The 26329-nt window shown below is 45.3% G+C and overlaps 1 protein-coding gene across 3 annotated transcripts in view; it reads left to right on the top strand.

The window, feature by feature from the left end:
• LOC127198342 (tubulin-specific chaperone cofactor E-like protein) overlaps positions 1–26329 on the top strand; it is a 138509-nt gene that overhangs the window by 26029 nt on the left and 86151 nt on the right. For 2 of the 3 annotated variants that reach the window (XM_051156243.1, XM_051156242.1), the window contains exons 4-8: positions 1191–1372; positions 2634–2890; positions 6695–6821; positions 8411–8527; positions 23422–24548. In XM_051156243.1, coding sequence (XP_051012200.1) covers positions 1191–1372; positions 2634–2890; positions 6695–6821; positions 8411–8527; positions 23422–23740 — 1002 coding nt within the window. In that variant the 3' untranslated portion in view covers positions 23741–24548. Of the gene's footprint in view, positions 1–1190; positions 1373–2633; positions 2891–6694; positions 6822–8410; positions 8528–23421; positions 24549–26329 lie in introns of those variants that run through there. The other variant, XM_051156244.1, reaches the window with a different exon arrangement.

Raw genomic sequence — 26329 nt, 5'->3', positions numbered from 1 at the left:
AGTTCTCTCCCCATTCCACTGCTGAGGAAAGGTTAAGTGAGGTGTCTGAAGCCGTCAGTCAGTCAGCAAGTGTTGGGAACTGCCTTGAACCAAGCCTTCCGACACTCTGAAGTCAAGTCTGACTACTCATTTCTGACTCGCACAACATCCTAATACATCTGGAGGCACCGACCATCCACTCCCTGCGTCCTTCACTTGGCCCTCACTGACCATGCCAACTGCTCTTCAGTTGCTGCTCACTTTCCTCAGGTTGTACTCGTGATGTGCTGTGGAACCGTAGTCAAATTACTTAACATCTCTGTGCTTCAGGGCCTCACTTGTCACAATAAAAATCACATTGGCAGATTAAGAGTTAATGAGGTAAACTGTCAGGACAGGTGGAACTTCACAGAGTATGTAGTTAAACCCAGTCAGGTCTCCTGCCCTACTGTGTTGTGTAAGTTACTAAGTAAGCCATAAGTTAACTTACTAACCATCTAGTCTCTCTCTTTCTCTCTCTCTTGTTCCCACCCCCATCACCCGTCTTTCTATCCACCTATTGATCTATATTGGATGCTTTGGGCTTTTAAATAAGTACAGTTTAAAGTTCGGTTGTCTTGGAAGCAGCCTGAAGCATCTCCAGTCAGTTTTGAACACACAAATCATTACAAGAGGCCTGGGGGTTGGGGCTGAAGAAGTGTTTATTCAGACTACTGTGGCGCTGAGAATGAGGGGGAGAACACAGTCAAAAAGAATTGCATGACCTAATCTTAGCTCTTTAAAAATGTACAGCCAAAAAAAAAAAAAAAAAAAAAAAAAAAAAAAAAAAAAAAAAAAAAAACACAAAAAAACAAAAAACACAAAAAAATAAATAAAAATGTACGGCCCAGAATGCCACCTAAATCACCCTTTTATCTTACTTGTGCAAGAGCGCGTCATGCCCGGCAGATTGGGAGCCTTGCTAATGGTCACATGGGGCACCCTTCTCCCCGCCACTAACCCAGCTATGCTACTCTTTCTTGGAAACAGACTTTAATTTGCCTCAATCTGTCAAAGTCGCTTCTGTTGCTCTCTATGGGCCTAGGCTAAGTGGGACTCCCTGAGGTAAAAGGCCCTTCACCTGGACCCACTCACTCAGGCCCTTGTGAACGTGATTGCCCTTTCAGAGCTCCAACTGCCACCTGATTCACGCCACTCTCTTTTCTCTGCAGGTCAGTAAGATTGTTTCAAATGTTCCTCAGCTGGAGTTTCTAAACCTGAGTTCTAATCCTCTGAGCCTGTCGGTTTTAGAGAGAACATGCGCTGGGTCCTTCTCTGGGGTTCGGAAACTTGTCCTCAACAACAGCAAAGCATCATGGGAAACAGTGCACACGATACTGCAGGAGTTACCAGAGTAAGCCCAGCGGGCATGGGGGTGGCCGGGTGGGGGGCATGTCGCCATCTGTGCCTCTACATGTAATTTCTGCTGATAGCTCAGAAACTCTAGCGCTGTAGGTTGAATAGAGAAAGGTCAGAAAAATGAAGTCACTGAAGCGAGGGTGTGGGGTGACCCACTCACCTTTCCAGGGGCGTAGTTGGGAGACACAGAATGGCATCCTTGCTCAGAAAATACCCGAGAAGCGCTTGCCATCCAGAGCATCTCTGCCTTTCTTCATTTTAGCCTTCTGCTTACCCTACGTAAGAATTGTGCTTTAGCCATTTCTCTGAAAGAAAAAAAAAAAGCTAGTATCTCTAAAATATGGTGACATTGAGATACTTAAGTGCCTCTACTGGCTGATGCAAAGTGGAACTGGCATTCTTTTCAATAATTTAAGAAAGAAATTATACTTTGGGTTGTCAGTGCAGAAATGTTTTGTTCTGTTCGGTTTGTGTCTGTCTATGCATATATCATGCAGAGGAAACTCCTGACAGTAAGAAATGAGCTGTAGTTTCTTTGCTTGTCCAGATATAGAAATGATCCAAGACACCGTCCCTCCCCCCAAATCTCCCCTCACACCACTTCCCATCCCTGAGTGCCTCACTGTTGATCTAATGGGCTTTCTTCACTATGTGCAGCCTTCAGCTTGGCATCAAATTGTTTGTTTGTTTGAGACAAGATCTCATGAAGCTCAGGCCAGGCTCAAGTTCACTCTGTAACTGAAGCTGGCCTTGAACTCGTCACTCTCCTTGCCCCATCTCTTGGGTACTAGACTGCCTATGTACCACTAGGAACTGGCTTTTAAACTCAGACTTGCTAACAGTGTTCCTGGCACAAGGCCTGACATGGATTAGGGATTTGGCAGTTATTATTTCTATAGATATAAACCTTTGCCTATTGGAATTTTCTTCCACTGCCTCTCAGCACATGTTTAATCAAGCAGCAACTTTTACCAGTCTCTGTTCCGTCACACTAGATTTTCCTGCCCAGTGCTACGCTGTTTTCAGCTTCAGGAGAGTTCTTTTATATTTTGTCTGCAATACATGCCAGCTTCTCACATATCATGGGTAGTTATTTATTTTTAGGTTTTAACTCACTGTGTAGCCCAGGCTAGCCTCAAGTTGATGTTCCTGCCCCAGGCTCCTGGGTTACTGGCACTTGCATCATTTAGCTAGTGACTGGCATGGTAGTGTGTGGAAAGATAAAACTCAACTGCTGTCTCCTTTTCTCTCTGCAGTTTGGAGGAGCTCTTCCTGTGCCTTAATGACTACGAAACAGTGTCTTGTCCTTCTGTTTGCTGTCATTCCCTTAAGCTCCTACACATAACAGACAATAACCTCCAAGACTGGACTGAAATCCGAAAGCTGGGTGTAATGTTTCCTTCACTGGATACCCTGGTCCTGGCCAACAATCACTTGAACGCCATTGAGGAGCCCGCCGACTCCCTGGCTAGGTTGTTCCCTAACCTGCGATCTATCAGCCTCCACAAGTCAGGTGAGGCACAGGCTTGCCCTCGTTCTGTGTCACACTTGCCACGCTCTTGCATTAGATAGGGTAAAAAAAAATAGTTGGGTTTCCATCAGGGACTGATGCTCCAGTGCACTTAAGACATCACGTTCTTCATAAGTACACACACTAGTAAGTACTAAGGAGCATAGAATTATAGTCATAATTTCTATTTTATATGTTAAAAATGGTCATATTATAAAAGGAGTAGAATGAAATTGATGAGGTAGTTATTAAAAGACAGAGGGAAAAAGCATATAAACCAAATCATTTTAACTTAGATGCAGAGTTAGGAATCCTAGTCTGGCAGCCTTTTTAGGTGGTCATCTATACATTTTTGATTGCCACCTTATTGCTGTTGGATCCTGTGCATTACAAAAATGAATATGTGTTAACGCTTTTTATTTAAAACCAGCTTTAGATTCACTGCAAAGTTAAGTAGAAAGTACAGATGGTTCCCACGTATGTACGATCTGCCTCCACTATCTACCTCCCACTCCCAACTGGTATGTTTTTAACATGTCCGTCAGCTAACTGGTTCTGAGATTTCATGTATCTGAGAGCCCGTAGTTTTCCTTAGGGTGTACCCATGGGCCTTAAGAAATGAACAGAACAGCTCCTCCATGTGGTGTGCCCACATGAGCTCAGCGCTCGCCCAGTGCCCGGTCTACCTGCTTATCCCTCTCACACTGGCAGCCTCTGAGCTGTCCATCGGCTCTGCACTTCTGCCTTTGCCACAGGGTCGTTTATTTGTAATCACACCACGTGGAGCTTCTTTGAGTCCGTTTCTTTCACTTAGTAATCCACATTTAAGTCCCTCATGCCTTTCTGTGGCTTCATAGTTCCATTCTTTTCAGCCCTGCCAGAAAAACATTCCATTTTCTAAGTGTAAAGTAGTTTATCCATCTAAAGGGTTTTTGCTTCCTTTCAAGTTTGAACATCTGTGAATAAAGTTATAGCTGTCTGTGCAGCTGTCCAAGCAGAAACAGGCTTTCAGTTTGTTTAGGTAAATAATAAGGGTGCGATGGTTGAATCATACCATAAGATTGTACTTAGTTTTTTGAAGAAACCCCAAACTCTCAAAGTAGTTACACTGTTTCCCCTTTCCATGAGCTGTGAGTGAGAGATGTGTTTCTCCACATGCTTGTCAGCTTCAGGGCTTGCCAGTGATGTGTGCTTTGACTTCTAATAAGTGTCTTAGGGTGAGCTTGTTGTTTGACGTTCCCTGAGTGCCAAATGGGAAAGAGTTTGTGTGCTTTCTTGCCATCCGCTGTTGTCTGTGGTGAGGTGTCTGTTGCGGGAGTTTTGCACTTTTAGTTACAGTGAGGTTGTTAGTTGGGTAGTGTACAGTTGGGTCATTAGTTGTGTTGTGTTGTGAGATGCTATCCTTGGGAAGATGAGAGCGAACACCCAAGAAAAGGGACTGACAAAAGACTAAGGTACAGATACCACCAGAGTCCCTCTTGATGAACCAGTGGGTTTATTGGGGTTACTTAGAGAAATATGGGTGAGGGATTACTTCCAGGACTGAAATGACTCAAAGACAGTTGCATCACCAAAGTCCACCCAACATGAGTTCACCCAACTGTCGTTCACAAAAGTTGAAAACCTGGAGCACACCCACCACCTACAGGCAGCTTAGCAATTTGGAGACTGTCCTTGGCCAGGTGCCTCAGTGGGTCTGAGCCTCTTCCAGGCAGCTCAGCTGGTCTCTGCCCTTTTTTCAGGCATGTAGGCTCGTCTGAGATTGACTCTCAGCAGCCTTGGGGAGATAGAGACCATAATGAATCTGGTGGGTTTCAGGAACTGCCTAAGGCTATCTTGAGTTATTTACTGCCCGTCTTAAGGAGTGTCCTTGTAATTCGCTTTCCTTTAGAATGTTTCATCCCCCTGTGAACATCCTGTCTTAAGCGTTTTCCTCTAAGATGCAAGATTTTAGCCTAGAGGAAACAGCTACACAACAGGTTGAATCATTAGTTGGTTATAAGTTGGGTTTCTGCTAGTAGTTTGGTTGTAGTTGGGATATTATTAGTTGGATTGCTGTTGAGATCTGAGTTGATGACCGGGCTGTTAGTTGGGTTGTTGGGTTGTAGATTGGCTGTAGTTAAGCTGTTTTCAGTGCTGTAGACTGAGCCTGGGCCTTTGTTTGTGCTAATCTATCAGTAAACTATATCGTTAGCTCTCTTATTTCTTTTTATTTTGAGACAAGGTCTCACTAAGTTACCCAAGCTAGACTTGAACGTAGGACCCTCCTGCTTCACCCCCTTGAGTAGTTGGGGTAACAACCCTGTTACGCCAGATTCAGCTTATTAAGTTTTAACAGTTCTTGTCTATGTCCATCAGTGCCTTTATTAAATGTGTCTTTTGCAAAATATGTGTGTGTGTGTGTGTGTGTGTGTGTATCTCCCAATCTGACTTTTACTCTCATTCTTTTGACCTAGTTTTCATCCTGTTTCTAGAACAACTACATACTTAACAATAACTCTGACTGAGAACAGAAAGAGAAATGCAGTTTAATTCACCACAGAGGCTATGATTGTGGGTGGGAAATGAGGTTTTTTTGGAAATTACATCTACTTATTTATTTTGTAGAGGACAACTTGCAGAAGTCAGCTTTCTCCTTTTACCTTGTAGGTCTTGGGAACTGAACTCAGGCTGTCAACCTTGGTGTCAAGTACCTTTGTTTGCTTAACCATCTAACTGGCCCCTGGAAATGTACTTTAAAAGCAGATATTTTGCGTACAGAAGGTTTTTATTTTACAACTTGATACCCCTTGACATCCTTCTCTTGTATCTAAAAAGAAGTCTTCCCACTAGTAAGGGAGAGGACAGTTGCGAGTTGGGATAGCTATGTGCTAGAGTCCTCATAGGTTCCAACTTGGCCCTTGCTGAAGGTCACTGAAAATTCGAAACAGTTATGTTCTCTGAAGTGGATTTCCCATGTCATAGAACTGGCCACTCAGTTTCATAGGATGTTGCCTTGGGAAAGCCCATCTGACTTGGATGGCGTGCATCAGCTTGGATGATACAATTGCCCACAGGCAGGGAGAGATGCATTTTAGAACTAAATGCCATAGCCTGACTAGTGCTTTCCTTGCTCGAGGGTTTAGGGTTATTGTGCTCATGGGTCGGGCTGTGTTAGCAGTGATTTTGGACCCATTTCCTTGCCGCCAGCCTGAGGGTAGCATAAAACTAATAAACTAATAGTTTCTGCTCTTGTCCCATTTTTAGGACATGTTAGGGGAAAGTTGAGTATCCTCCCCCATCACCTCTAACGTTCATAGTCCACGACGCTGCCCTTCAAAAGAAATTGTCAGGTCACATTTGAGAAAAGTCGCAGCATGTACCCTGTTTGCTGAAGCCACGATAACCCAAGTAGAAGCTGTTGTGGAGTGGGAGATGGGAGGGTGTCGGGGAACCGGGCTCTCCCTCTCCGGCCTTCATCACTGAGCTCACCTGGTGGGAGAGGTCTTAGGAAGTGGGTTTGTTGGTTGGTCTTGTTGCTTATTGTTGAGAGAGGGTCTCCCTGTTCTGCCCGAGCTGGCCTTGAACTCCAGACCCTCCCGCTTTAGCGTCTGAGCAGATGTGAACCTGGGCATGTGGCACTAGGCCTGTTTTCCAGGGCAGTTACTTTGGACTTTAACCCTCTGTCCCTGGGAAGGGACCAGCGTTTGGCTGGCTGTCTTCACCTCAGCATTTCAGGAATTGCTGGTAACTGCTTGGCCATGTTTATCTTCTAACTTTTGTACTTTGATGAGTTTATTTAATAATATCTTTTTTTTTTCCAATTAGGTTTGCAGTCCTGGGAAGACATTGACAAACTAAACTCTTTCCCCAAGCTTGAAGAAGTAAGATTGCTAGGAATTCCTCTTCTGCAGCCATATACCACTGAGGAGCGCAGGAAATTGGTGGTAGCCAGGTGTGTTGCCCCGCCCTCTTCCATGTCCCTCTGAAGGGTCATGGAAGGGGCAGTGTGTTCTTTGGGGGTGCCATGGAGTGTCCCATCTCCTGAGCAGGCTGAACTTGTGCTGGTAGAGCTCAGGCCTGGATAAGAAGGGTTTCTGTCCTGCTGAGACCACTGGGGGGGATTCTCCTATAAATGTATAGCTGTTTATTTGTTTCTTTAATACTTAAAACATTTAAACGCTCGTTTTGGGTGATGAGGTGAAAGCCTATTGACGGAGAATTGTCTGATGCAGACATCCTTATGTCCTCTAGTGTAGTGGTCATGTAAAGTGCAGATGTACCTGGAAATGGAGCCATCTCAGCAGCATCTGTTTTCTTCGTGAATATCCATTGACTTAAGAATGCCAGCTCTTAATGTCTTCTGTGTGTTTCCTACCTTCCCTGTCTCTGATGCTGCCTGTGAACACTGCAATTTCCCGCCAGTGTGTTTGCTAGCATGAACCTTTAGCAGAAGAAAAGATTTTGGCTAAAATGAAAACGGCCCCGGGGCTTTGCTTTGCTCTCGTCGTCACCCCACACAGAGCTCTTGATAGACGAACAGTAGGCTGTGAGGTTTCTGCAGAAGAGAGCCTCATTAAGCACAACATTGCGTTCTGCTCAGCTAATGCCCAGTGCCACACTGCCATCGGGTATTTCTTACCACAGTCAGAGGGCGCAGTGGTCCCTTCCGGGAAGCCCGAGTCTCAGGATAGGTAGGCTCTGGCCTTTCTGTTCCTCACATGATTCTTATGAAGTATAAGATGACAGGTGAGCTGTCTATTCATTTTATAAGAGCTACACTTGCGGCTTGTGCAGCTTTCGTGGAAGCCCTCGCCTGGGTGGCTGTGCACCCCTGAAGTCTCGGCTAACTTGAAATATGAAGACACCAGGTTTCTGCTGATTTATGTGAGCAAGAGACTGTGAAAGAGCTCCTGACTGACTTTTTACAATATCGATCACATGTGGAGGAAATGCTTATATTCTGGTTATGTTGAATTTTCTAAAACATATTGTTAAAATTTTACCTTCGTTTGCTTTTTTAAATGGAGCTGGAGAGACAGTTCAGTGGTTAAGAATACCTGCTGCTCTTCCAAGGACCAGAGTTTGGTTCCCAGAACCCATGTGATGTGGTGTCCAACCACCTGTGACGCCAGCGTTAGGGAATCTGCTACCCTCCTTGGTCCTTTGCAGACACCAGCATATGTGAGTGCAGATGGAGACACAGACATTTTTCAAAAAGCAAATTTTAAAGTGGGTCTATTAGGTACTTTAGACCTATAACTCGGCTTGCATTCCATCCACCTGTGTTGGACAGTGTGGCCTAGCATTGTGCCTGAAAGGTTAGGCTTAAGACAGAAGGCCGGTGTCAGGGGTAGGTTTTAAGGTGAAGGTCAATGTCACATCCGAAAATGCAACACTCTTCGTTTCCTCTTTTGATGACTTCACTGCACATCAGACTTCACACAGGAGCAAGGCCCCGCCAACTGTGTCCTTTCAAAAATGTCGGCCAATTATTTGATTTCCAGCTCCTTAAAATGTCTTTATTTTGGTTCTACCTTATAGGTTGCCCTCTGTTTCCAAACTCAATGGCAGTGTTGTCACCGATGGTGAGCGAGAAGATTCTGAGAGGTTTTTCATCCGGTACTACGTGGATGTGCCACAGGAAGATGTTCCATTCAGGTAAAATGCTACCGTGAGTGCAGCAGCATGGTAGAGCGCCAGCCGTTGATGAGCTGTCGCTTCAGGACAAGGTCTGATCCTTACACCCTAGAGGACTTTGGGAGTAGGTTTAAAGAGAAAAGGAAACCACAAAAACAGACATTTTATCTTCTTTTCCATAGCACCATGGTTCTCAACTTGTGGATCATGACCCGTTTGGGGTCAAATGACCCTTTCACAGGGGTCCCATGTCAGATATCCTGCATATCAGATAATTACACTATAATTCATAACAGTAGCAAGATTATAGTTATGAAGTAGCAACGAAAATAATTTTATGGTTGGGGTCACCACAACATGAGGGCCTGTATTAAAGCATCCTAAGGGTTGAGAACCACCGCTGTGTACATTTCCTGTGCTCTTCTGTGGTCCTCTCTGGGGAAGCACTGTGGCTTTCAGTTTAATGCTGCAGTTGGACAGGATTCATAGGCTCCTTAAAGTGATCCTAGAGACTCCACAATGCGTTCACTGCCACAAAGGATTCACGTGGACTATTTAATGCATTCAGTGTGTGTGTGTGTGTGTGTGTGTGTGTGTGTGTGTGTGTGTGTGTGTGTGTGTGTGTGCTTGTGTGTGTGTGTTTGTGTGCGCGCGCGTGCATGTGCCTAGGAATATAGACACCAGAAATTGACATTTGCTGCCTTCCTCAGTTGCTCTTCACGTTATATTTTGAGACAGGGTCTCTCATTGATGCTGGGGCTCAGTGACTGAGTTAGAACAGCTTGCCAGCAAGTTCCGGGAGCCCTCTTGTCTCAGAGGCTGCACTTGTGTGGCATCCCTGGCTTTTGCAGTGGTGTTGTGGATCTGAACTCAGGTCCTGATACTTATGTTGTAAGCACTGTCCTGACGGAGCTCTCTCTCCAGCCCGGTGCAGAATGTTTAAGGATCATTTCTTCCCATTCGTCTCTTTATCTAATTATGCAGACTTTCCCATCCATTAGCACTTAAATGCCGCTGCTCGGGCTGCTTCTGGCCTCCAAGTGGAGGCAGGCACAGCAGTCTCAGCCCTCAGCCTGCATCCCTGCCTGTGAAGTCTTTTCAGATGTGGTACTCCTCTTACACTGGCGACGCCTCAGCGTAGGAAGTGACTTCTGGGTCCTTCTAAGGTTGTATAAATAGAAGATGAGTAAAGGGGCCATATGGGTGACATGAACACTTGTATTTTTGTGTCCTTCAATGTTTTGAATTCTTGTACATTATCAAAAATAAATATTTGCCATCTCAGCATCCTTTACCATATACCATGAATAAATCCACTTTCTGGTCAGCCAACAGGACACACAGTTGTAACTGCTCTCGGCTGCTGATGGGTGGAGGTCAGACATTTTGACAAGTGCCTATGCCAACTGGACCAGGAAAAGCTAAACACACCATTCCTTCCTTCCTTGGTCTCTTGAACCCTCAGTCTCTACTGGAGCTGAAGTTAACAAGTGGTCTGTGAGTTGCCCAACAGGGGTGCTGGGAACCAAACTCTGGTCCTCTGGGAAAACAGGGATCACTCTTATCCCCTGAGCCACTGTCACCCCTGTGCCCCTAGCTGTGACGTCCCTTCCTTAGCCCTGGGAATGCTAGAGCAATAGACATGCACCACCATGCCTGGCTAGATCGTATTTTAATGGTGCCTATATTTCAGTACCCTCCCTGGGCATAGTTTATGGGGGTTTCACTGTAATACCCTTTTACTTAAACCCATAAGCTAGCAGGTGCTGTGCCTCGTGGCTTTGAATTCATAAGCTATTTATCCTTGGCAGCACTGTCTCAGTTACCCCGAGCCATCCACGTGACCAGGGTGATAATTAGTTCTTTCCCTTCTCCACACTGAGGATTTAAAGACTGTCTGCTGTGAGCACTAATATGATACCCACTGGCCTCTCCTGGGCAGAGACCAAGCACAGATTGTCCTTCATTACCTGAGAGTCTATTGCTTGTATTTCATCCACTCGCTGCTACTAATTTCTTAGTGCAAACAACAGAGTCAACTCTGGACAAGTTAAGTCGGGTAGGAATTTAGTAAGAGAATAATGAATGCTGTGTGGCTCACGGAACTGACAAGAAGCTTAGAGAATTACTCTTGGGCAGGATCAGTGGAATGTAAGGCCCAGCGAGAATTTCTGGATCCATGCATGAGCAACGTGCCTCTGACAGTGAACATTGGGCAGACCTCAGCAGGTGGCATGCCATCACTGCCATCCGACTTTGTAGTCATGCCCATGAATTTTGAGGCCTATATTTGCTGCCAGTCACCACCGAAGGAGCCAGAGAAGGGGCTCAGCAGCTAAGAGTACTTCCTGCTCTTACAGATGCCCCAAGTTTGATTCCCAGCACCCACATTGCAGCTCCAAACTGTAACTCCAGTTCCAGGGAGCTGATGCCCTCTTATAACCTCTATGGGCTCCTGCAGATGTGTAATAGACAGACAGACAGACAGACAGACAGACACACACACACACACACGGGGGGGGGGGACATGAGAGGATGAGAATAAGCACACACAAGCTGCCATGCTTGCATCTGTATCTTTGTCTAGTACTTAAGACATAAAATGACAGGTTTGTGCTATTTTCTCTGTTCTAGTTTTCAAGGAACACAGAAAGACTATGTTCTCTTCACTGTTTGAGTTTCTTTTCAGCTGCTTGCTTCTCATGTGTTTTGGGTCATCCCTCCTCCCCCCAAGGCCCTAATCAGAAGCATATTCAGATATAGATAGGCAAAGCTGACTTGGGCCATCCACTACAATGCGTATTCCCCAGTAGTTTTTATATAAATCCCTTGGTGGATTTAGTCAGCAAATATCTTTGAGCCCTTGTGATAATGCCAGAACTATTAGGCACTTAAAAAAGGAGCTGTGGGGGCTGGTGGCATGGCACAGCAGATACAGGTACATGCCACCAAGCCTGAAAACATATGCCTACATGGTGAGAAGAGAAAACTGACTGCCAAAAGCTCCTTTTGTGCCTCCACGTGTGCCACGGCACCCACACCCACAACATAAATGAGTATAATATAATTTTTAAAGTAACTTTAGTGGCATTTATGCTTGACAGCAAGAGGAAGTGGTGGATAAAACAGTGTGTAGTAAATGTACACCAAAGTGCATAGTGTGCACAGTGTGCAGGCACTGAACTAGCTGTAGTGATACGTAAGCAGAGCATTGGCACTGTACTCACCCTCTCCTCTCCCAATAACATACATTACCTTTTCCTAAAACACTGACCAAACACATAGCCTAGTGTAGTTAGTGCACAGTGAAGTGCAACGCCTTAGGAAATCCAGGGTTTGTACTGAATCAGTAGGGCTTTAGTTCCCTGAAAAAGTCCACCAGTTTGTTTTGGAGAAGGCGTTTCTCTTCCTTTGACTGGACCTGCTGCTGGTGGCGGTGTTACTCTTGATTCAGCTGTCCAACTTGATTTCCTGTACCCTGACTTCCACCACGGTCTCCCCTAGTTTGGTTCCCTGAGCCCCTCCTATCTAGTTCCTGCCTTGTGTTGATTAGACATAAAGTTGCTCTACATGGCTTAGACAGCGAGGAAAGCAGCTCATCTCTGGTTGATGCATCAAGAGCCGTGATGGTGGGATGAGGGTCCCCTAGGGCAGCAGGGTTACCTGATGAGCCAGTTGTCTTCTCCACATCTGTTTGGTTGTGACTGGTCATTTAACTCACAGAACTCCCTGAGGACAGTTCAGAGATTTACAGTCTGTTTTCCTACCTCAGAATAAAACGTCTAGGGTACAGAAGGAGCCATCCATACCTTAGTGTCCTGAGTATTTCTTATAAGTGTAAGAGTTCAGTAATTGCCTACAGCCTTGACTGATTGCTCAGACACCCTCTTCCTTGATGTGTCCTGCTGGGTGGAGCCTCCTTGCTATGGCCACTTATGGTAAATAGCTGGCCAGTATGGAACTCAGCCGCCCGACGTAGGCTGCATGGTTATTTACTTTGTGAAACAACCAAGGAAGAAAAGCCTCTGTTCTTTGATTCTCGGCCTTTGAGCATCCCAGTATTTGCTCTGCTGGTCAATAGGCCTATTCTTCAGAGCTCTCCTCTGTGCCTTGTCTCCTCGTGGCTCATGGAGGAGTGGTGTGCTGTTTCACCGTAAGTCGAGTGAGTGCGTGCTGCAGGTGGCAGGGAACATGTCTTCTCATGGCTGGTCATGTTTCAAGACCTGGATTCTTCTGCCTCACCAGGAGAACTTCTAGGAATTGACTCTAGATCCTAGCCAGGGTTCAGGAGACGTCTTAGTTTATTTACTGAACATTTGCTATGAACCAAGCGCACTGGACCAGAACTGGGGCGTAAGGACAAACAGCAGTGCCTGAGAGGCTTCCTTTGGGGCCGAGATCTTTCCTCCTTGTATGCTTCTTTTCTGCTCTGATCTATTTCATACCTTCATCCACTCTTGTGGCAACTGCCACATTCACCACCCTGGCCTGCCCCTCAGTTGGAGGCGAGTGTTTCCAGTTCATCTGCTTGACATCTCACCTGGATGTTGAAACATAGTGTGTCTGAAATCAAACTTTGGATGTGTTCCCTCCCACATTTGCTCTTCCTCCACACATCTGCCTCTCTGCCTGCTCCTTACTCCTGCTCCTGCCCCGAGCTCTTGGGAGAGCTACGGAGTCACCCCCAATTTCGTTCTCCTTAGCCTTTACCTAGACCCTCTGGGTTCTTTCCCTTTTTAAGTTAGATTTTCACCAGCTTTCCATAGATGGCTTCTAATTTCTGTCCGCTGCTGTGTTCTCAAGTCCAAAAACTGCACACTGTCTTACCTCTGTGTCCCATTACAGCAGCCTAGCAACCTGGCTGTGAACACACCCTGGTGACATAAACTCAGGTTTATATATTTCAAACAAAAGAAGCAGGAACCTCCTGCTGGTGACTGGCACATCTAATTCATTGTCAGCTCAAGCTCTCGCACCCACCCAGTTTGGGCTGCACCCCGCAGGTTACCTGGGTGGCTTTCTCTCTTGCTGTCAACCTTCTTTGAGAGTCTTCTCAGCACACCCTAGTTAAAATGGCACAAATCAGCTTCCTGTAATTCCCTCAGCTACCTTTGGTTTTGCTTGTCTGTTAGCAACACTTGACTTGCATGATGTTGGCTGTCCACGTATATGTCTGTCCCTCCATCCGTCCCACACTGCTGTTAACTGGGCAGAAGAAGAGACGTTTCCTGCTTGGTGCCTTCCTCTCTCAGGGCCTAGAACATCACCCGGCAGTGTAGCTCAGTAGGTGACTGTCTCACAGAGTGTGAGAAGAGGGTTGGGTGAAGGAAAAGACCACTACTAGAAAACGGTTTGTGTTAAGCTGCTGAAAGGGGGGAGGGTGGGGAGGGAAGATTCTGCATGGTGTTTCCACAAACTAGTAAAGAGTAGACTGTGGAAAGCAGTGGAAGTCATGGGGTTAGAGGGGCCAGGCCGGGCTGCTCAGCACTTGGCGGTCCTTTTTCTTACCACAGTAGGAAACTGCTAGAAGTTTGATGTGTGTGGGAGTCGGTTCAAAGGTTCTAGTTACAAGGAGGGGCTGAGACCTGGAGAGTGGGTTCCTACTGGAGACTGTAAGAAAGGAGGCTGTGCATTGGACGCTGCTGTTCTTTTTAGAGGAGGTCTATGTTGCGCTAAATTGTGAAATTTAATCCTCAGAAAACACATTGCACTTTTCTGCTTGTTTTGGGGAATTTAAAGTCAAGATTCCTCTAGGGGAATATAAACATCATTGGGCAGTGGGAACCTCCATGCTCACTGGCCTGGCATGTATGTGGTTTCTGCTTTGCCCTTTGGAGGTGCCTGTCACACCACTTCTGTTCATCGGTCTCCCTTTATCTTGTGTTTGCTTCCTCTCGCCAGCTCCTCTGAGGGATTGGATTTAAATTGCTTCTTTTACACTCAGCTAATATGTAGCCCTCTGTTTAGTTTTAAAGAGAGAAGAAAAGGACAAAAGGAGGCAACTTCTTTTTGAGTGTCAACTTGTCATATGTCTTTCACATATGGTTCAGTGGCATCTTGTTTTTTTTAACACAGTAGAAGGAAGTTAGTGAACTGATTTGGGGTGTCTTTTTTAGACCTTAAAATTTCATATTTTATCAAAAGAGTTTTCAGAGCCAAGACTCCAGACAACAGTGGGCTGGTGGACAGAGGAATGTCACTGTCGGGGACCAGGGGTGAAGCCAGGAGCAGCTTCCTTAAGCTTTTCTTTGCTTTCACTCCCCTCAAAAACTAGTCCCTCACTTTGCATCCTGAGAGATCCTCGATCTGTCCAGGGAAGGCTTCTCCATGATGTCCAAGGTTCTGCGTCCAGTTCCTCGAGTGCTCGCTTAGTTGTCACCAGCGGTATGCTTTGTGAAGTCCGGAGAGTGCTTTTTCCTGCTAGCAGCTAATGGCTTTTCCTAGCCGGGTTGATTGTATCTCCCTGTGATTGTGAGAGAGGGCAGCATGCTGTATTTGGACACCACCCCGATGAAGGACCGTTTTGTCTCCAATGCTGGAGGAATCTTAGCGCACTGTGTCTGTTACCTCATATTCCTTCCACACAGAGGACCTGCTGTTGTGAAGAGCATTCCTGGCCTGGACACGGGTCTCCTGGGGGTCTCCACACTGCCAAGCTCCATCGTCCTCCGTCAGGGTGGTGACACAGCACCGCTCACATTCAGCTAGGAGTCTGATGAGAGACAAAAGGGGCTTTCTCCTCCCGGCTCCTCGGAGACCCTCTGAAACGTTAGCTTTCCCTGAGGCTTGCAGGCTTTGTCATTCCAGTCACCCAGGCCTTGGTTTTGACTTCTTGCCTCTTTCTCAGCCCAGCAGGAGGTAGCTGCCTTCCTAATCTTGATGGCAGTTATAGATGAGTATTTCAGTATACCTGCAAAGGAGAGGGGGAGCGAGGCCTCCCAAGTCTCCTGGTGCTGGGGCATTGTTCTCTGAACTTTAGCTTTGGCCAGAACAAGTAGCCAGCTCTATGTCTTCATTGTTGCTGGTGGGTTTTTTCCTTTTCCTTTTTAGAGTGAAAAATAATATTGAAAAATACTAAGAATAATAAAACTCACTTCTCATTATACAGAACTGATGAGAATTATTTTTTCACATTTTTTTTTTACTGTACTTTTAATTAAAAGGAAATAATATTTTAGAAAAAGTGGGGTACTTTTTGCCTCTCTTCTCATCCTATTTCTTACTTCTGGAAGTAGCCAGAGCAAGAATCTTTTTAAAGATTTATTTTATTTTTAAGTGTGTGTGTGTGTGTGTGTGTGTGTGTGTGTGTGTACGTGTGTACGTGTACCTGAGTGCAGGTGCCCACAGAGGCTAGAAATGTTCCTCACATCCCCAAGGAACAATTTTGAGCTTGAATCCTCTGTAAAACTTGCAAAATTAGTAAGTGCTTGTAACTGTTGAGCCATTTTTCCAGCTCCTCATGTCAAAAAGTTGATGTGTATCTTTAGTACACATTGCTTTAAAACTACCAATAAAATATAAAGTAGAATTTATACTTCTGTGTCAGTCAAGTATCTTCCAGGGTCTCTCACATTTCCACCTAGTCTTGCTAGTTTGTATTTTGTTGGAAACAGTATTAAACTTTAATGCCAACTTTATCAGTTTTTTTATTCTAAAGGCATGTGGTCAAATACGCCTTTAATTTCAGCATTCTGGAGGCAGAGGCAGGTGGATCTCTGTGAGCTCAAGGCCAGCCTTGAAACTGAGTGAGTTCCAGGACAGCCAGGACTACACAGAGAAACCCTGTCTCAAAAAAAAAATTTTGTTATACTCTGTATTTATACACTGTATTTCTATCCTCCGTGTCACTCCTCTCCAACTCTTCCCCCACCATATCTCCCTCCCAATCTCAACTATCCCTTTGTGTGTGTGTGTGTGTGTGTGTGTGTGTGTGTGTGTGTGTGTGTGTTGTAACCATTAACTCCAGTTGGTGTTGGTAGTGTGTGCCTGGATATAGCACAATACGCTGGAGCATGGAAACCTCCCAGAGGGGTGGAGGGCTGTATCCTTTAAGAAAACCGATGTTCCCCTTTGCGGTCAGCTAGGGTGTCATTTTGTGAGTGCCCCTCCCACCCTCGATGTGGTTGACTGGCTTGAGCCTGTGCTGGTCTTGCGCATGTGTCTGTGCCTGCTGCTTATTAATATCACACTAAAAGGGAGTCTTTTTCCTATCTGAAGATCACTTACGACACTCCTAAAGTTTGTATGTGCGCGATGGCTTTCACCTATGTGAAATTGATGTTTGTGTCACATGAGGGCTCCCCTTCCCTGCCATGCTGGCATGAACTTGGTGGTCTGGGATACTGTCTCTGTCCTGTGTCTTGCTTTTTATTCATAGTTCTGTTTCAGACCCTGATCTCGTCTATTGGTGTATTTAGGTATATTTATCCATTCTTGTCCCATTACAACGTCACACAAGGTTACACTGTCTTAGTTCCTAGCAAGGGTAAACCACTTCACCACCATTGTTTTTCACATTGATTTAGTTCTTGGAGGACCGTTTCTGTCCCACATGGGCTTCAGAAGTGTAAGTTTCACACGCCCTGCTGTAACTAGGTTGTGAGTACCGTGGGTTGGTTGACCTCAATGGGGAGACTCAGCATCCTGCCTTGCAGCCTGCCCTGTGTTAGCAGAGCAGCTATGGAATGCAGACGCCCCGTGTCCCTCACAAGTGCTTTTTCTTTCTCTCACAGATGTCTCACACAGTGTTGCTAAGTTCCTGTCTAGGTACTGTATTTTTGTTGCTCTTTCAAATGAGATCCCTTTTTCCTTTTGTAGTTGGTAATTGTTGGTGAACAGGAACGGTGACGGTTCCGTATGCTCATTACCTGTCATCCTTAGAGGCATATGGACTAGTTCACACTGACTTTCTTGGGGATTTCTCTGTACACACTTATTTCCTCAAATAATTTTGTGCCTCTCAGTCCTTTCCCTGGAGTAGGAGCTCTAAAGGGATGCTTAAAATGACAGACAGGCTGGGGAATGTAGCTCAAATGATAGAACACTGTGTACCACGTGTGACGGAGGCTGAGTTCAGCCCTTAGAACCACCCAGACGGACAAGCAGCAAAAGGAGCCGTTTTATGGTGATCATGTCGCTGTGAAATACTTTGCTATGAAATTGCCTGTTACTGAATTGAGGGAGCTTCTCTTCTTGGTTTTCTAGGGTGCTTCTTTGGTCACTGAAGAGCCCCAGGTTCTATGGAATGCATTCTGGTTAACATTTTCTTCTTTTAGTCTGGAGTTTAACAATTTGTTTGCTCTGAACCATGTTTGCATTCCAGTGTTAAACTAGTTACAGAATAAGAAATATCCTTCATAAGCAGGTGGGATTTAATTGCATGTAATTTGAGTTGTTTCCACTTATTTTCACATATGAAATTGACCTGTAATAAGTTTCTGCTCTTCCAAGTCTGTAAGTGTTGTACGAGCTTTGTACAGTGGGCTAAGTTGGTATCGTATTTTTCTATAAATGTTTTATTTAGCTTTAAGAGCTTATGTACATCACAGTTAACTCTTACAATCTGTGGGTTATGTGTCTTGGTTTCTACACTGCTTTATTTTCATCTTGGACAATTCTTCCACATGAAATCTGGTTGAAAGTTTTAAACTTGAATCAAAAAGAAGATCTTTCTTCTCATATGCTTATCCACCATGAAGTACTTGGTTCCCTAGGCCACAACTGGTAGAGCTTTCCTGACAAAATTCCACTATAGCTCTGTGATAATTCCTTATGGAGGTGGTCACAAAACAGCTGGCTTGGTGCTGTCTTCTCAGCATCACCCCCTAGGGAGGCCCTGGCCATGTGAAAAGCATTTCGAGTCATTTCACTTCTGCCTTTCCCTTTTATCTTAATGGATCTTATTAAATGGTTATTTCATACATATCAGGATCCATTTTAAATTTAAGAAAGTTGAGGTGTGTATGTGTGTGTGTGTGTGTTTGTGTGTGTGTGTGAGATTTGTGCGCATGCTCAGGCAGAGGACACTGGGTGTCCTACACTGCCACTTTGTGCCCTGCTCCTTTTGGAATAGACTCACACTTTGCCTGGAGCTCATGGTGAGCTAGCCCCCACAGGTCCTAGCTGCCACCCTCAGCAGTGCTGAGGTTAGACCAGCTTTTCACATGGATACCACTATGTGACTTCAGGCTGTCATGTTTGCCTTGCAAGTACTTTTAGCCACTGAGGCATTTTTCTAGCCCTACATTATTTCTTAAAAATCAGGTTTGTTGTGCTATAACTGACATAGAGTACATTTTTTTTACCCTTTTTTAGTTTATATTTCTGCATTTTGACAGTCTCATTATGTAACCTCCCTCTAACACAACCAGAATCTAAAATTCTCATCATCTGAACAATATCTCCTCATCAACCTTTCCCCACGAGTCCTGCTTATTTTCCGTGCTTGTTTTGACTTCTGTAGAATACAACACCAGCGGATTCTATATAGTCTGTAGCCCCTTGGATATTGGAATATTTATTAGGATTAATCGTAGGTTCACATGTAGCGGCAAAAATAATATGTGAGAAATAATAGCACCCAGTGCCCTGTAGTTACGGTGCCCTGCTAAACTGTACTACAGCATCACAGCCAAAATCATAACTTTCGCCAGGCCACTGATTTTGTTTGGATTTTCTAGCTTCTGCGTGCGTGCGTGCGTGTGTGTCTGTGTGTGTCTGTGTGTGTCTGCGTGTGTCTGCGTGTGTCTGTGTGTGTCTGTGTGTGTCTGCGTGTGTCTGTGTGTGTCTGTGTGTGTCTGCGTGTGTCTGCGTGTGTCTGTGTGTGTCTGCGTGTGTCTGCGTGTGTCTGCGTGTGTCTGTGTGTGTCTGTGTCTGTGTTAGTTCTGTGCATTTTATTATATACATATATTCATTTAAGTACAGTTTGCTTCTGGATTTGCTCCAGATTGTATGTGGGGAGTGTGTGTGTGTGTGTGTGTGTGTGTGTGTGTGTTTTACAGGCAGGGATCCTATGTAAAACTGCTGGCTGTGGTGGTGAGCACTGGCAATGTCAGCCTGGGGAGGCTGGGCTGAGACTAGAGGGTTGAAGTGGTTTGCTGTCCAGCCAATATCACCTAATTGGTGAGCTCCAGGTCAATGAGAGACTCAAGTTTGTCCACTTGACTCTGTGATTACACATACACACACACACACACACACACAACACAGAGAGAGAGAGAGAGAGAAGAAAACTGTTGAAATAATGCTTGGCATAGCCTTGGTTTGGCATATGGGTTAATCTTGTTTCATATACATTAGAAGGAATTGTATGTTCTGAGCTGGTGGTGGTATTTGTAATGCCAATTAGGTTAAGCCATTATTACTATTTGAAACTATTAGTGGCTTTTTCTATGCTTGTTTTGTCATTACCAACAAGGGTGTTAGTGTCTCCAGCACGCCTCTGCCTCTTCCATGCGTGGATCCCAGCACCCTCAGCTTCACTAGTGCTTAAATTCAAGTTGGTCCCTTACCAGTGAATGGTAAAATGCCTTTTATTTTTACTTTTGTTCTATCAGATGCTGTTTCATTTGTCATATGGTGCGTGCAAATGCATGCACATATGCACACGCGCGAGCACACACACACACACACACACACACACACACACACTCTCTAGCCTGGGTTGTATCCCCTTGGTAACTTTGTCAATTTAACTCATTGCTTCTTTGAGTTTGGAGAGGTGAGCACTACAAGGTGAACTTAAGAAGGCATTTTGGGTACAGCCCTGCCTGTGTTGGCAGATATGTGTAGATTAAAAGAATTTTAGCTGCTGTGTGCTAGCTGTGTGGATTCCATCATCACATCAATCACATTTCGGCCTTTGGCTGGGAATGTGGGCAGCCCTAAGCTAAAGAAATTGTGATTTGGACTGGTGTGGTGGCACATGCCTGTAATCCCAGCACTAGGGAGTTAGAGGTGGGAAGGTTATGAGTTCAAGGCCATCTTGAGTACCTTGTTCCTCCAGTGATACAAACGAGATAGAGAAAATTTAGATGCTGTGCTGTCTATGAAGGTGACAGGAAGTAGTTAATGGGAGTCTGTTAAACTGAGACCCTTGAGGAAGTCAGGTGGAAAGGTCTAGAGCTTAAGCTAATCAAGAAAGGAAGCTCTGCCATGGAGGCAGTTGGACAGAGAGAGATCAAGTGACAGGACAATGCAGGTGTGTGTGGCAGATGAGAAATGAGGCACACTCACCCCCACAACCACAGGGCATAGAGGCTGAGACCAGAGGATCTTAAAGCTCAAGGCCACACGGACTACATGGTGAGACACTTTAAAACATGGGGAGAAGAGTAAAGGAGCCGTTATAGACAAATCGAAAGAGGACATTTGAACGGTGCTCGTTACTACAGGGAGCCACTGAGGTGGTCCACCTAGGAGAGACGATGGCCTGCAGTAAAGGTTGGGTTCTCAGTCCACCTGAGCGCTGAAGCGTCAGGCTAATGAACAGGCTCTAATTACACCTCTATAGTGTGCGACAGATGCTGTTAGCTCTCCTTGGTTTGTGCTGCTTTTCTCCCTTCTAAGAGGAGTTTGGGGGCCGGTGTTGCTCTTGCTTCTACTTCTCTGTAGTCTGGAGGAGAAACATTTCTTTAAGTTGAGGGGTCAGCTCGTTTAACCGCATGGGTCCCGCTGTCATTTTTTGAGTTTCAGTTGCAGGATCAGAGCCGTCTCTGAGTGTGAGGGCACATGACAGGGGGCTGTGGGAAAGATTGCGTCGTGGGAACGTCTGTAACCTCAGGTCCTGGTGGTTTTGTTCACTTGGCTTTCTGTGTCCTCTTGTGCTTGATTGCTTTGCCTTCACTGAAGCCCTGGTGTCCTGATGTGGACAGACAGACAGACTTCTGATCTCTGGAGCTATTCTCCATCCTGGTTCCTCCTTAACCTGGCTGGCTCCCTCATCCCTGGCTCTGTGTTTCAGTGAGGAAGGCTCTCTCTCTCCCTCTCTCTCTTTCTCTCTCTCTCTCTCTCTCTCTCTCTCTCTCTCTCTCTCTGTCTCTGTCTCTCTCTCTCTCCATTCTTTCTCCACAGTGGTTCCTATGGCCTGAAGATCTGATTCTTGATCTGCTGACCATACCCTACAGAGGTCTGGGCTTCATTTGAAAGGGCTTTGACCATGAGGTTATACCTCCATTCTTGTGTTGCTGCTGCTGCTGCTGCTGCCGCCGCCACAGTTTGGGTTTTGTTTCTTGCTTGTTTTAATCTTGGCTCAAGCATTGGGAGACAATTCTGCAGGCCGCTGTGTCACACCAGCCCCTTCTCTGAGTCCCTCCCGAGGAGACTTCAGTCTTGGGTTTTCTAAGGCATATATATGATTCACTGTAAGCTCCAGGGCAGCAGGGGTCTAATGTGGATATTTGATCTGTATATGAACAAAATGTACAGGGAGTTGCTCACCGCTTGTTCTATTTATGTCTGCCTTTCAGTTGCGAAGGGCAGGACTTGGCATCCTCCATTTGCTAATGAGGAAGCAGATCCTGAGGACAGTTTGAGCCGCAAAATCATCCTAGTACTCACAACACAGACTTGGAAGTCAGGGCCTGTGTTATTTTTACTACACCCCACTTCTCCCCTCCATCTCTCAGCACAAAGTCTTACTGTGTCATTAGTGTTCCACTAACCTTATTATGAACCAATTGTACTGAGTAGAAGGCAGAGTAGGGTGGGAGAGCTGGGGCATAACGCTACATGACTGTGGAGTTCTGATCCTTAATTAACTCTGGCGTATCTTAGTTATGGCAAAAATGATAATGAATCCTTCCCCTTGTCTGGTATGCAGGAGACTGCCCAACACTCTCCATCGAATCAGACTTAATTCCTCCCGGGCTGGCAGTGCAGACAGAGTGTCCATGTAGGAATTAATGATGGGATGCTTCATCACTTCTGCAATCCACTGTCCTCTTACTGTGCTTTGTCTTTCATCCCTGCCCTGATGGCAGAATATCTTTATATATGGTTGTCTTTTTCCAGGAGTGACTCTGTGATCTTTTCATAACTGTCTTGTATTTACCTGAGGCCAAGCTGGGACATTCAAACAAGACTTCATTTGAAAGATCTGGGTAATAGTTGAAATACATATTGTTCTATAAGTTATAGCTTCTTGGAGCTTCCAGAAACTGCTTCCCTACCTTCCCCCTGTATTACCAAGAAACAGGTACTTAGGCATTTTCCTTTCTCAGTGGTAAAACACACACACACACACACACACACACACACACACACACACACACACACACACACACACACACACACCACTCAGCCATCCAGGATAACCAGAGTTAGTTACACAGAGAGACCTTGCCTCCAAAAGAAAAACAAAACAAAAAAAACACAGTCTGTGGGGGGATTGGTCTCTTCTCTGTTGCCTTTGTAGCACCCGATTCTTTATATTGTTTTCTTTCTCAAAATATTCATTCCTCCCCAATTGCTTGAGACAGGGTCCCATATAGCCAAGGCTGACCTTGGCCTTGCTGTGTAGCTGAGGATGACCTTGAACTTCTGGTCCTCCTTGTTATACCTCTGCAGTGCTGGGTTACATGAATTCATGGTACATTGCTTTATGTAGCCCAGGTCTTCATGTGTGTTTGATAACCACTCTTAACTGAGAGACATCCTCAGCCCTTTTAAGCTGGTTTGTTAGGAGCAGAGACATTTTCAGGAGCAGCGCCTCTATCCATGAGGACATGGCTTTACTGTGCCCTCAGCAGAGCAGCTATGTCAGGACATGGAGCCCACAACAGTCCCTCAAAGCTGGATCTAGATGTAGGAAGGGAAGGACAGCCATAAACAAGATGAGAGAAGATTCTGAGGTAGCAGGGCAGGTTACCTGTGTGTTGTAAGTAGTTAAGGCGACATTGTTCTTTTTCTACTCCTAGGTATCATGAACTCATTACGAAATACGGGAAGTTGGAGCCCTTGGCAGAAGTAGACCTAAGGCCTCAGAGCAGTGCGAAAGTGGAAGTCCACTTCAATGACCAAGTGGAAGAGATGAGCATCCGCCTGGACCAGACAGTAGCAGAGCTGAAGAGACAGCTGAAAACCTTGGTGCAGCTGCCTACAAGCAGCATGCTGCTCTACTACTTTGACCACGAGGCCCCCTTCGGCCCCGAGGAGATGAAATACAGCTCCCGAGCACTGCACTCTTTTGGCATTAGGGATGGAGATAAAATTTTTGTGGAATCAAAAACAAAATAACCTCTACCAGCCTTGTAAAAACTCACATAAGGACTTCCTGCAGGGTGTTTGTTTCCAGTGTGTTTGTCCTTAGGAGGAAGGACATTTCCGTTTTGTTTTGGTTTTTGTTTAGCTTTTGGAGGGGGTTTTGTATATTTTCTTCCCCTAGAATGGGTAGGGGACAGTTTTTGGTATTTTCTACCACAGATTTCTTCAGCTCAGTTCAGCAGACCTGGCTGCATCTCCAGTCTTTATGATCTCTCTCTCTCTCTCTCTCTCTCTCTCTCTCTCTCTCTCTCTCTCTCTCTCTCTCTCTCTCTCATGAAAGATGACAGAGAAATCACCGACTTCTTACTGTGTTGCTGAGATTTGTCAGCCACTGGGTTCTTTCCTTCTTTCCTGCTAGGCACAAAGACAGCGTGGTCCCTCAGAGAGGTGGTGCACAGCGTTCAGATGCAGAGACGGGCTCTACCCCAGAAGGCCAGCATGTCCATCTGCTTCTCCCTTCCCCACCCTCCTCCTTTCCCTTCTGGGGTTCTGGCTTTCATTCTGACTTGTACACTCTTACCTGGTAGTTTTATTCTGTTTATAATTAACTTGGTTTTGTTGTTGTTGTGTTTTGTTTTCCCCTCCTCTCATTCCCATGTTTAAATGGTTTTGAATATTTTAAGTATCTTCCACCTGATTCTGATCTCAGGAACTCTGTTAGGCTTTAAAGAGAAGTAGATGGAGTGTTAAACCCGAAGAGGCTGTTCTGGAAGGCAGGGCTGAACCCTGTCACCTCTCTGTGCCGCTGCCCCACCCTGGTAGCCCCTGGGCGCTAGATCAGTCACTCCAATTTTCTAACAGGAGTCGTGGTCTTTTCTTCATGCTTAGTGTATGAATTTCCTGACAGCTTTATCACATAAGCCATTGGGAATAACCGGAAGAGCCCGAGAGTTCTAGGTACGCACTCCACAGCAGGGAATCCACTGGTGCAGTGGCCAGGCATGTGAAGGAAGAGGGCAGACTGGCAGAGAGTGAGTTCGGTGGCTTTCCTGCCCGTGCTGTCCATCTGAGTGAAGCGCTTGTCCTTGCACTGTCTCTAAAGTGAGAGGTTTTAATCACAGGGAACTGTAGTTCCCGCCTTTTTCTTGGGACTTTGTGATGTCATGATTGAACAGCTGTTTTGTATTTCACTTTGGTCCCCTGTGGAAAGAGTTTTGCCTAATCTCTGAGTGAAGTTTCAGTGTCAAAACTTGCCAGGTGTTTTTGCAGAAATGTATATAAAACACGTGTCCTTTAGCACCAGCCCCTCACCTACTCTCCTACTCTGAAATCTTTTTTTTTCCTTCCATCCATTGTTTATTAGATGTAAATTCTTTCTTTTGTATAGAGATTTGGGTTTTTGGTTGTTTTTATTGTTTGTTTTTTGTTGATTTTGTTTGATTTGGTTACTCATGGGAGGCAGCGGAGAATTTTTTTTTTTCAAATGTAACTGTTAACCTGGTTGGTTTTTTTGGAGGGCTTTTTGTTTTGTTTTGACCTTTAACCTTTGTTATATGATTTCTTTTGGGTGACTCCTGTGAGTTGGTTTCTTCCGTTCCCTCCACCATGTGGCAGGCGTGTGTTCTCTTGATGCAGTTCAGGTGCGGCGTCTCTGAAGCTGCTGACGCAGGCCTCCTGAGGCAGGCCTGCCCTCGCCGCAGCAGTAAGGGCAAAAACCAAAGGGTTAGAAAGATGAGCGAAGCCATCTTTGTCTGCAGACTTTGTCTCAGAATCCTACAGATGAGCAGTGGGGATCAGGCCGGTTTCGACAAGGACAGTTACTTTGCAATCGCATTTTCTTGACAGACTTTTGGGAATTGGGGGAAGAAAGTGTGGCAACAGTGTCACGAAAATGAAGACTGTGTTTGCTTTGTGTATGTGCGCGTGAGTGCGGAGGAGTTTGTGAGAGAAACTGTAATGGAGACGCTGCTTTTGTCAGCCTGGGAAAACAGATGCACTCTTATTTTTGAACTTTGGAGCCACTACCGTCCCACGGCAGAAGGCAGAGTGAGCACTTAGACTTTGGTCACAATGGGATATTTTATATATGACAGAGTTTTAAGAGAGGCTTTTTTACTCTTTGAGACTCATATCTTCTGTTATTACACAACAGTGTTTATCTCCTGCAGGCCTAATCCTTTATTACAGTTGCATGTAAAGGGAATTTCTCATCCAATCCAACTGGTGTAGGTATTTTTAGGGCATTGTAATTTGGTTTGAATAATTGCCGAATCATTTCCAATTAAAGAAAATCTCAGATACAATCCTTGGCCTTTTAGAATTACAGGAAGAAATGAGAAAAGCTGTTTGAGCATGTGTATTTACAGATCCATTTGGGTTGCTGGGTAAAGAAGCTGCTTTTGAAATAAAATCGGTGCTGTGTAGACATTTATAACCAAAATTATTTTTATAACAGACCCAGAAGGAGGAGGGAAGGGACCATGGACCTTTGAGTCTGCACATCACGCATCATGCTCGTCTGTATTTCAATACGGACTTCATCAGATTGAGTGGGAGCATCTTGTTGACAGTTAGGAGGCCATGCTGTCCTCAGTGGCATTACAGAGCTGTGCCTTCAGGTAC

The sequence above is a fragment of the Acomys russatus genome, chromosome 14 (assembly GCF_903995435.1).
Source record: "Acomys russatus chromosome 14, mAcoRus1.1, whole genome shotgun sequence".
Taxonomy (NCBI): domain Eukaryota; kingdom Metazoa; phylum Chordata; class Mammalia; order Rodentia; family Muridae; genus Acomys; species Acomys russatus.
This window is presented reverse-complemented; position numbering and strand designations above follow the sequence as displayed.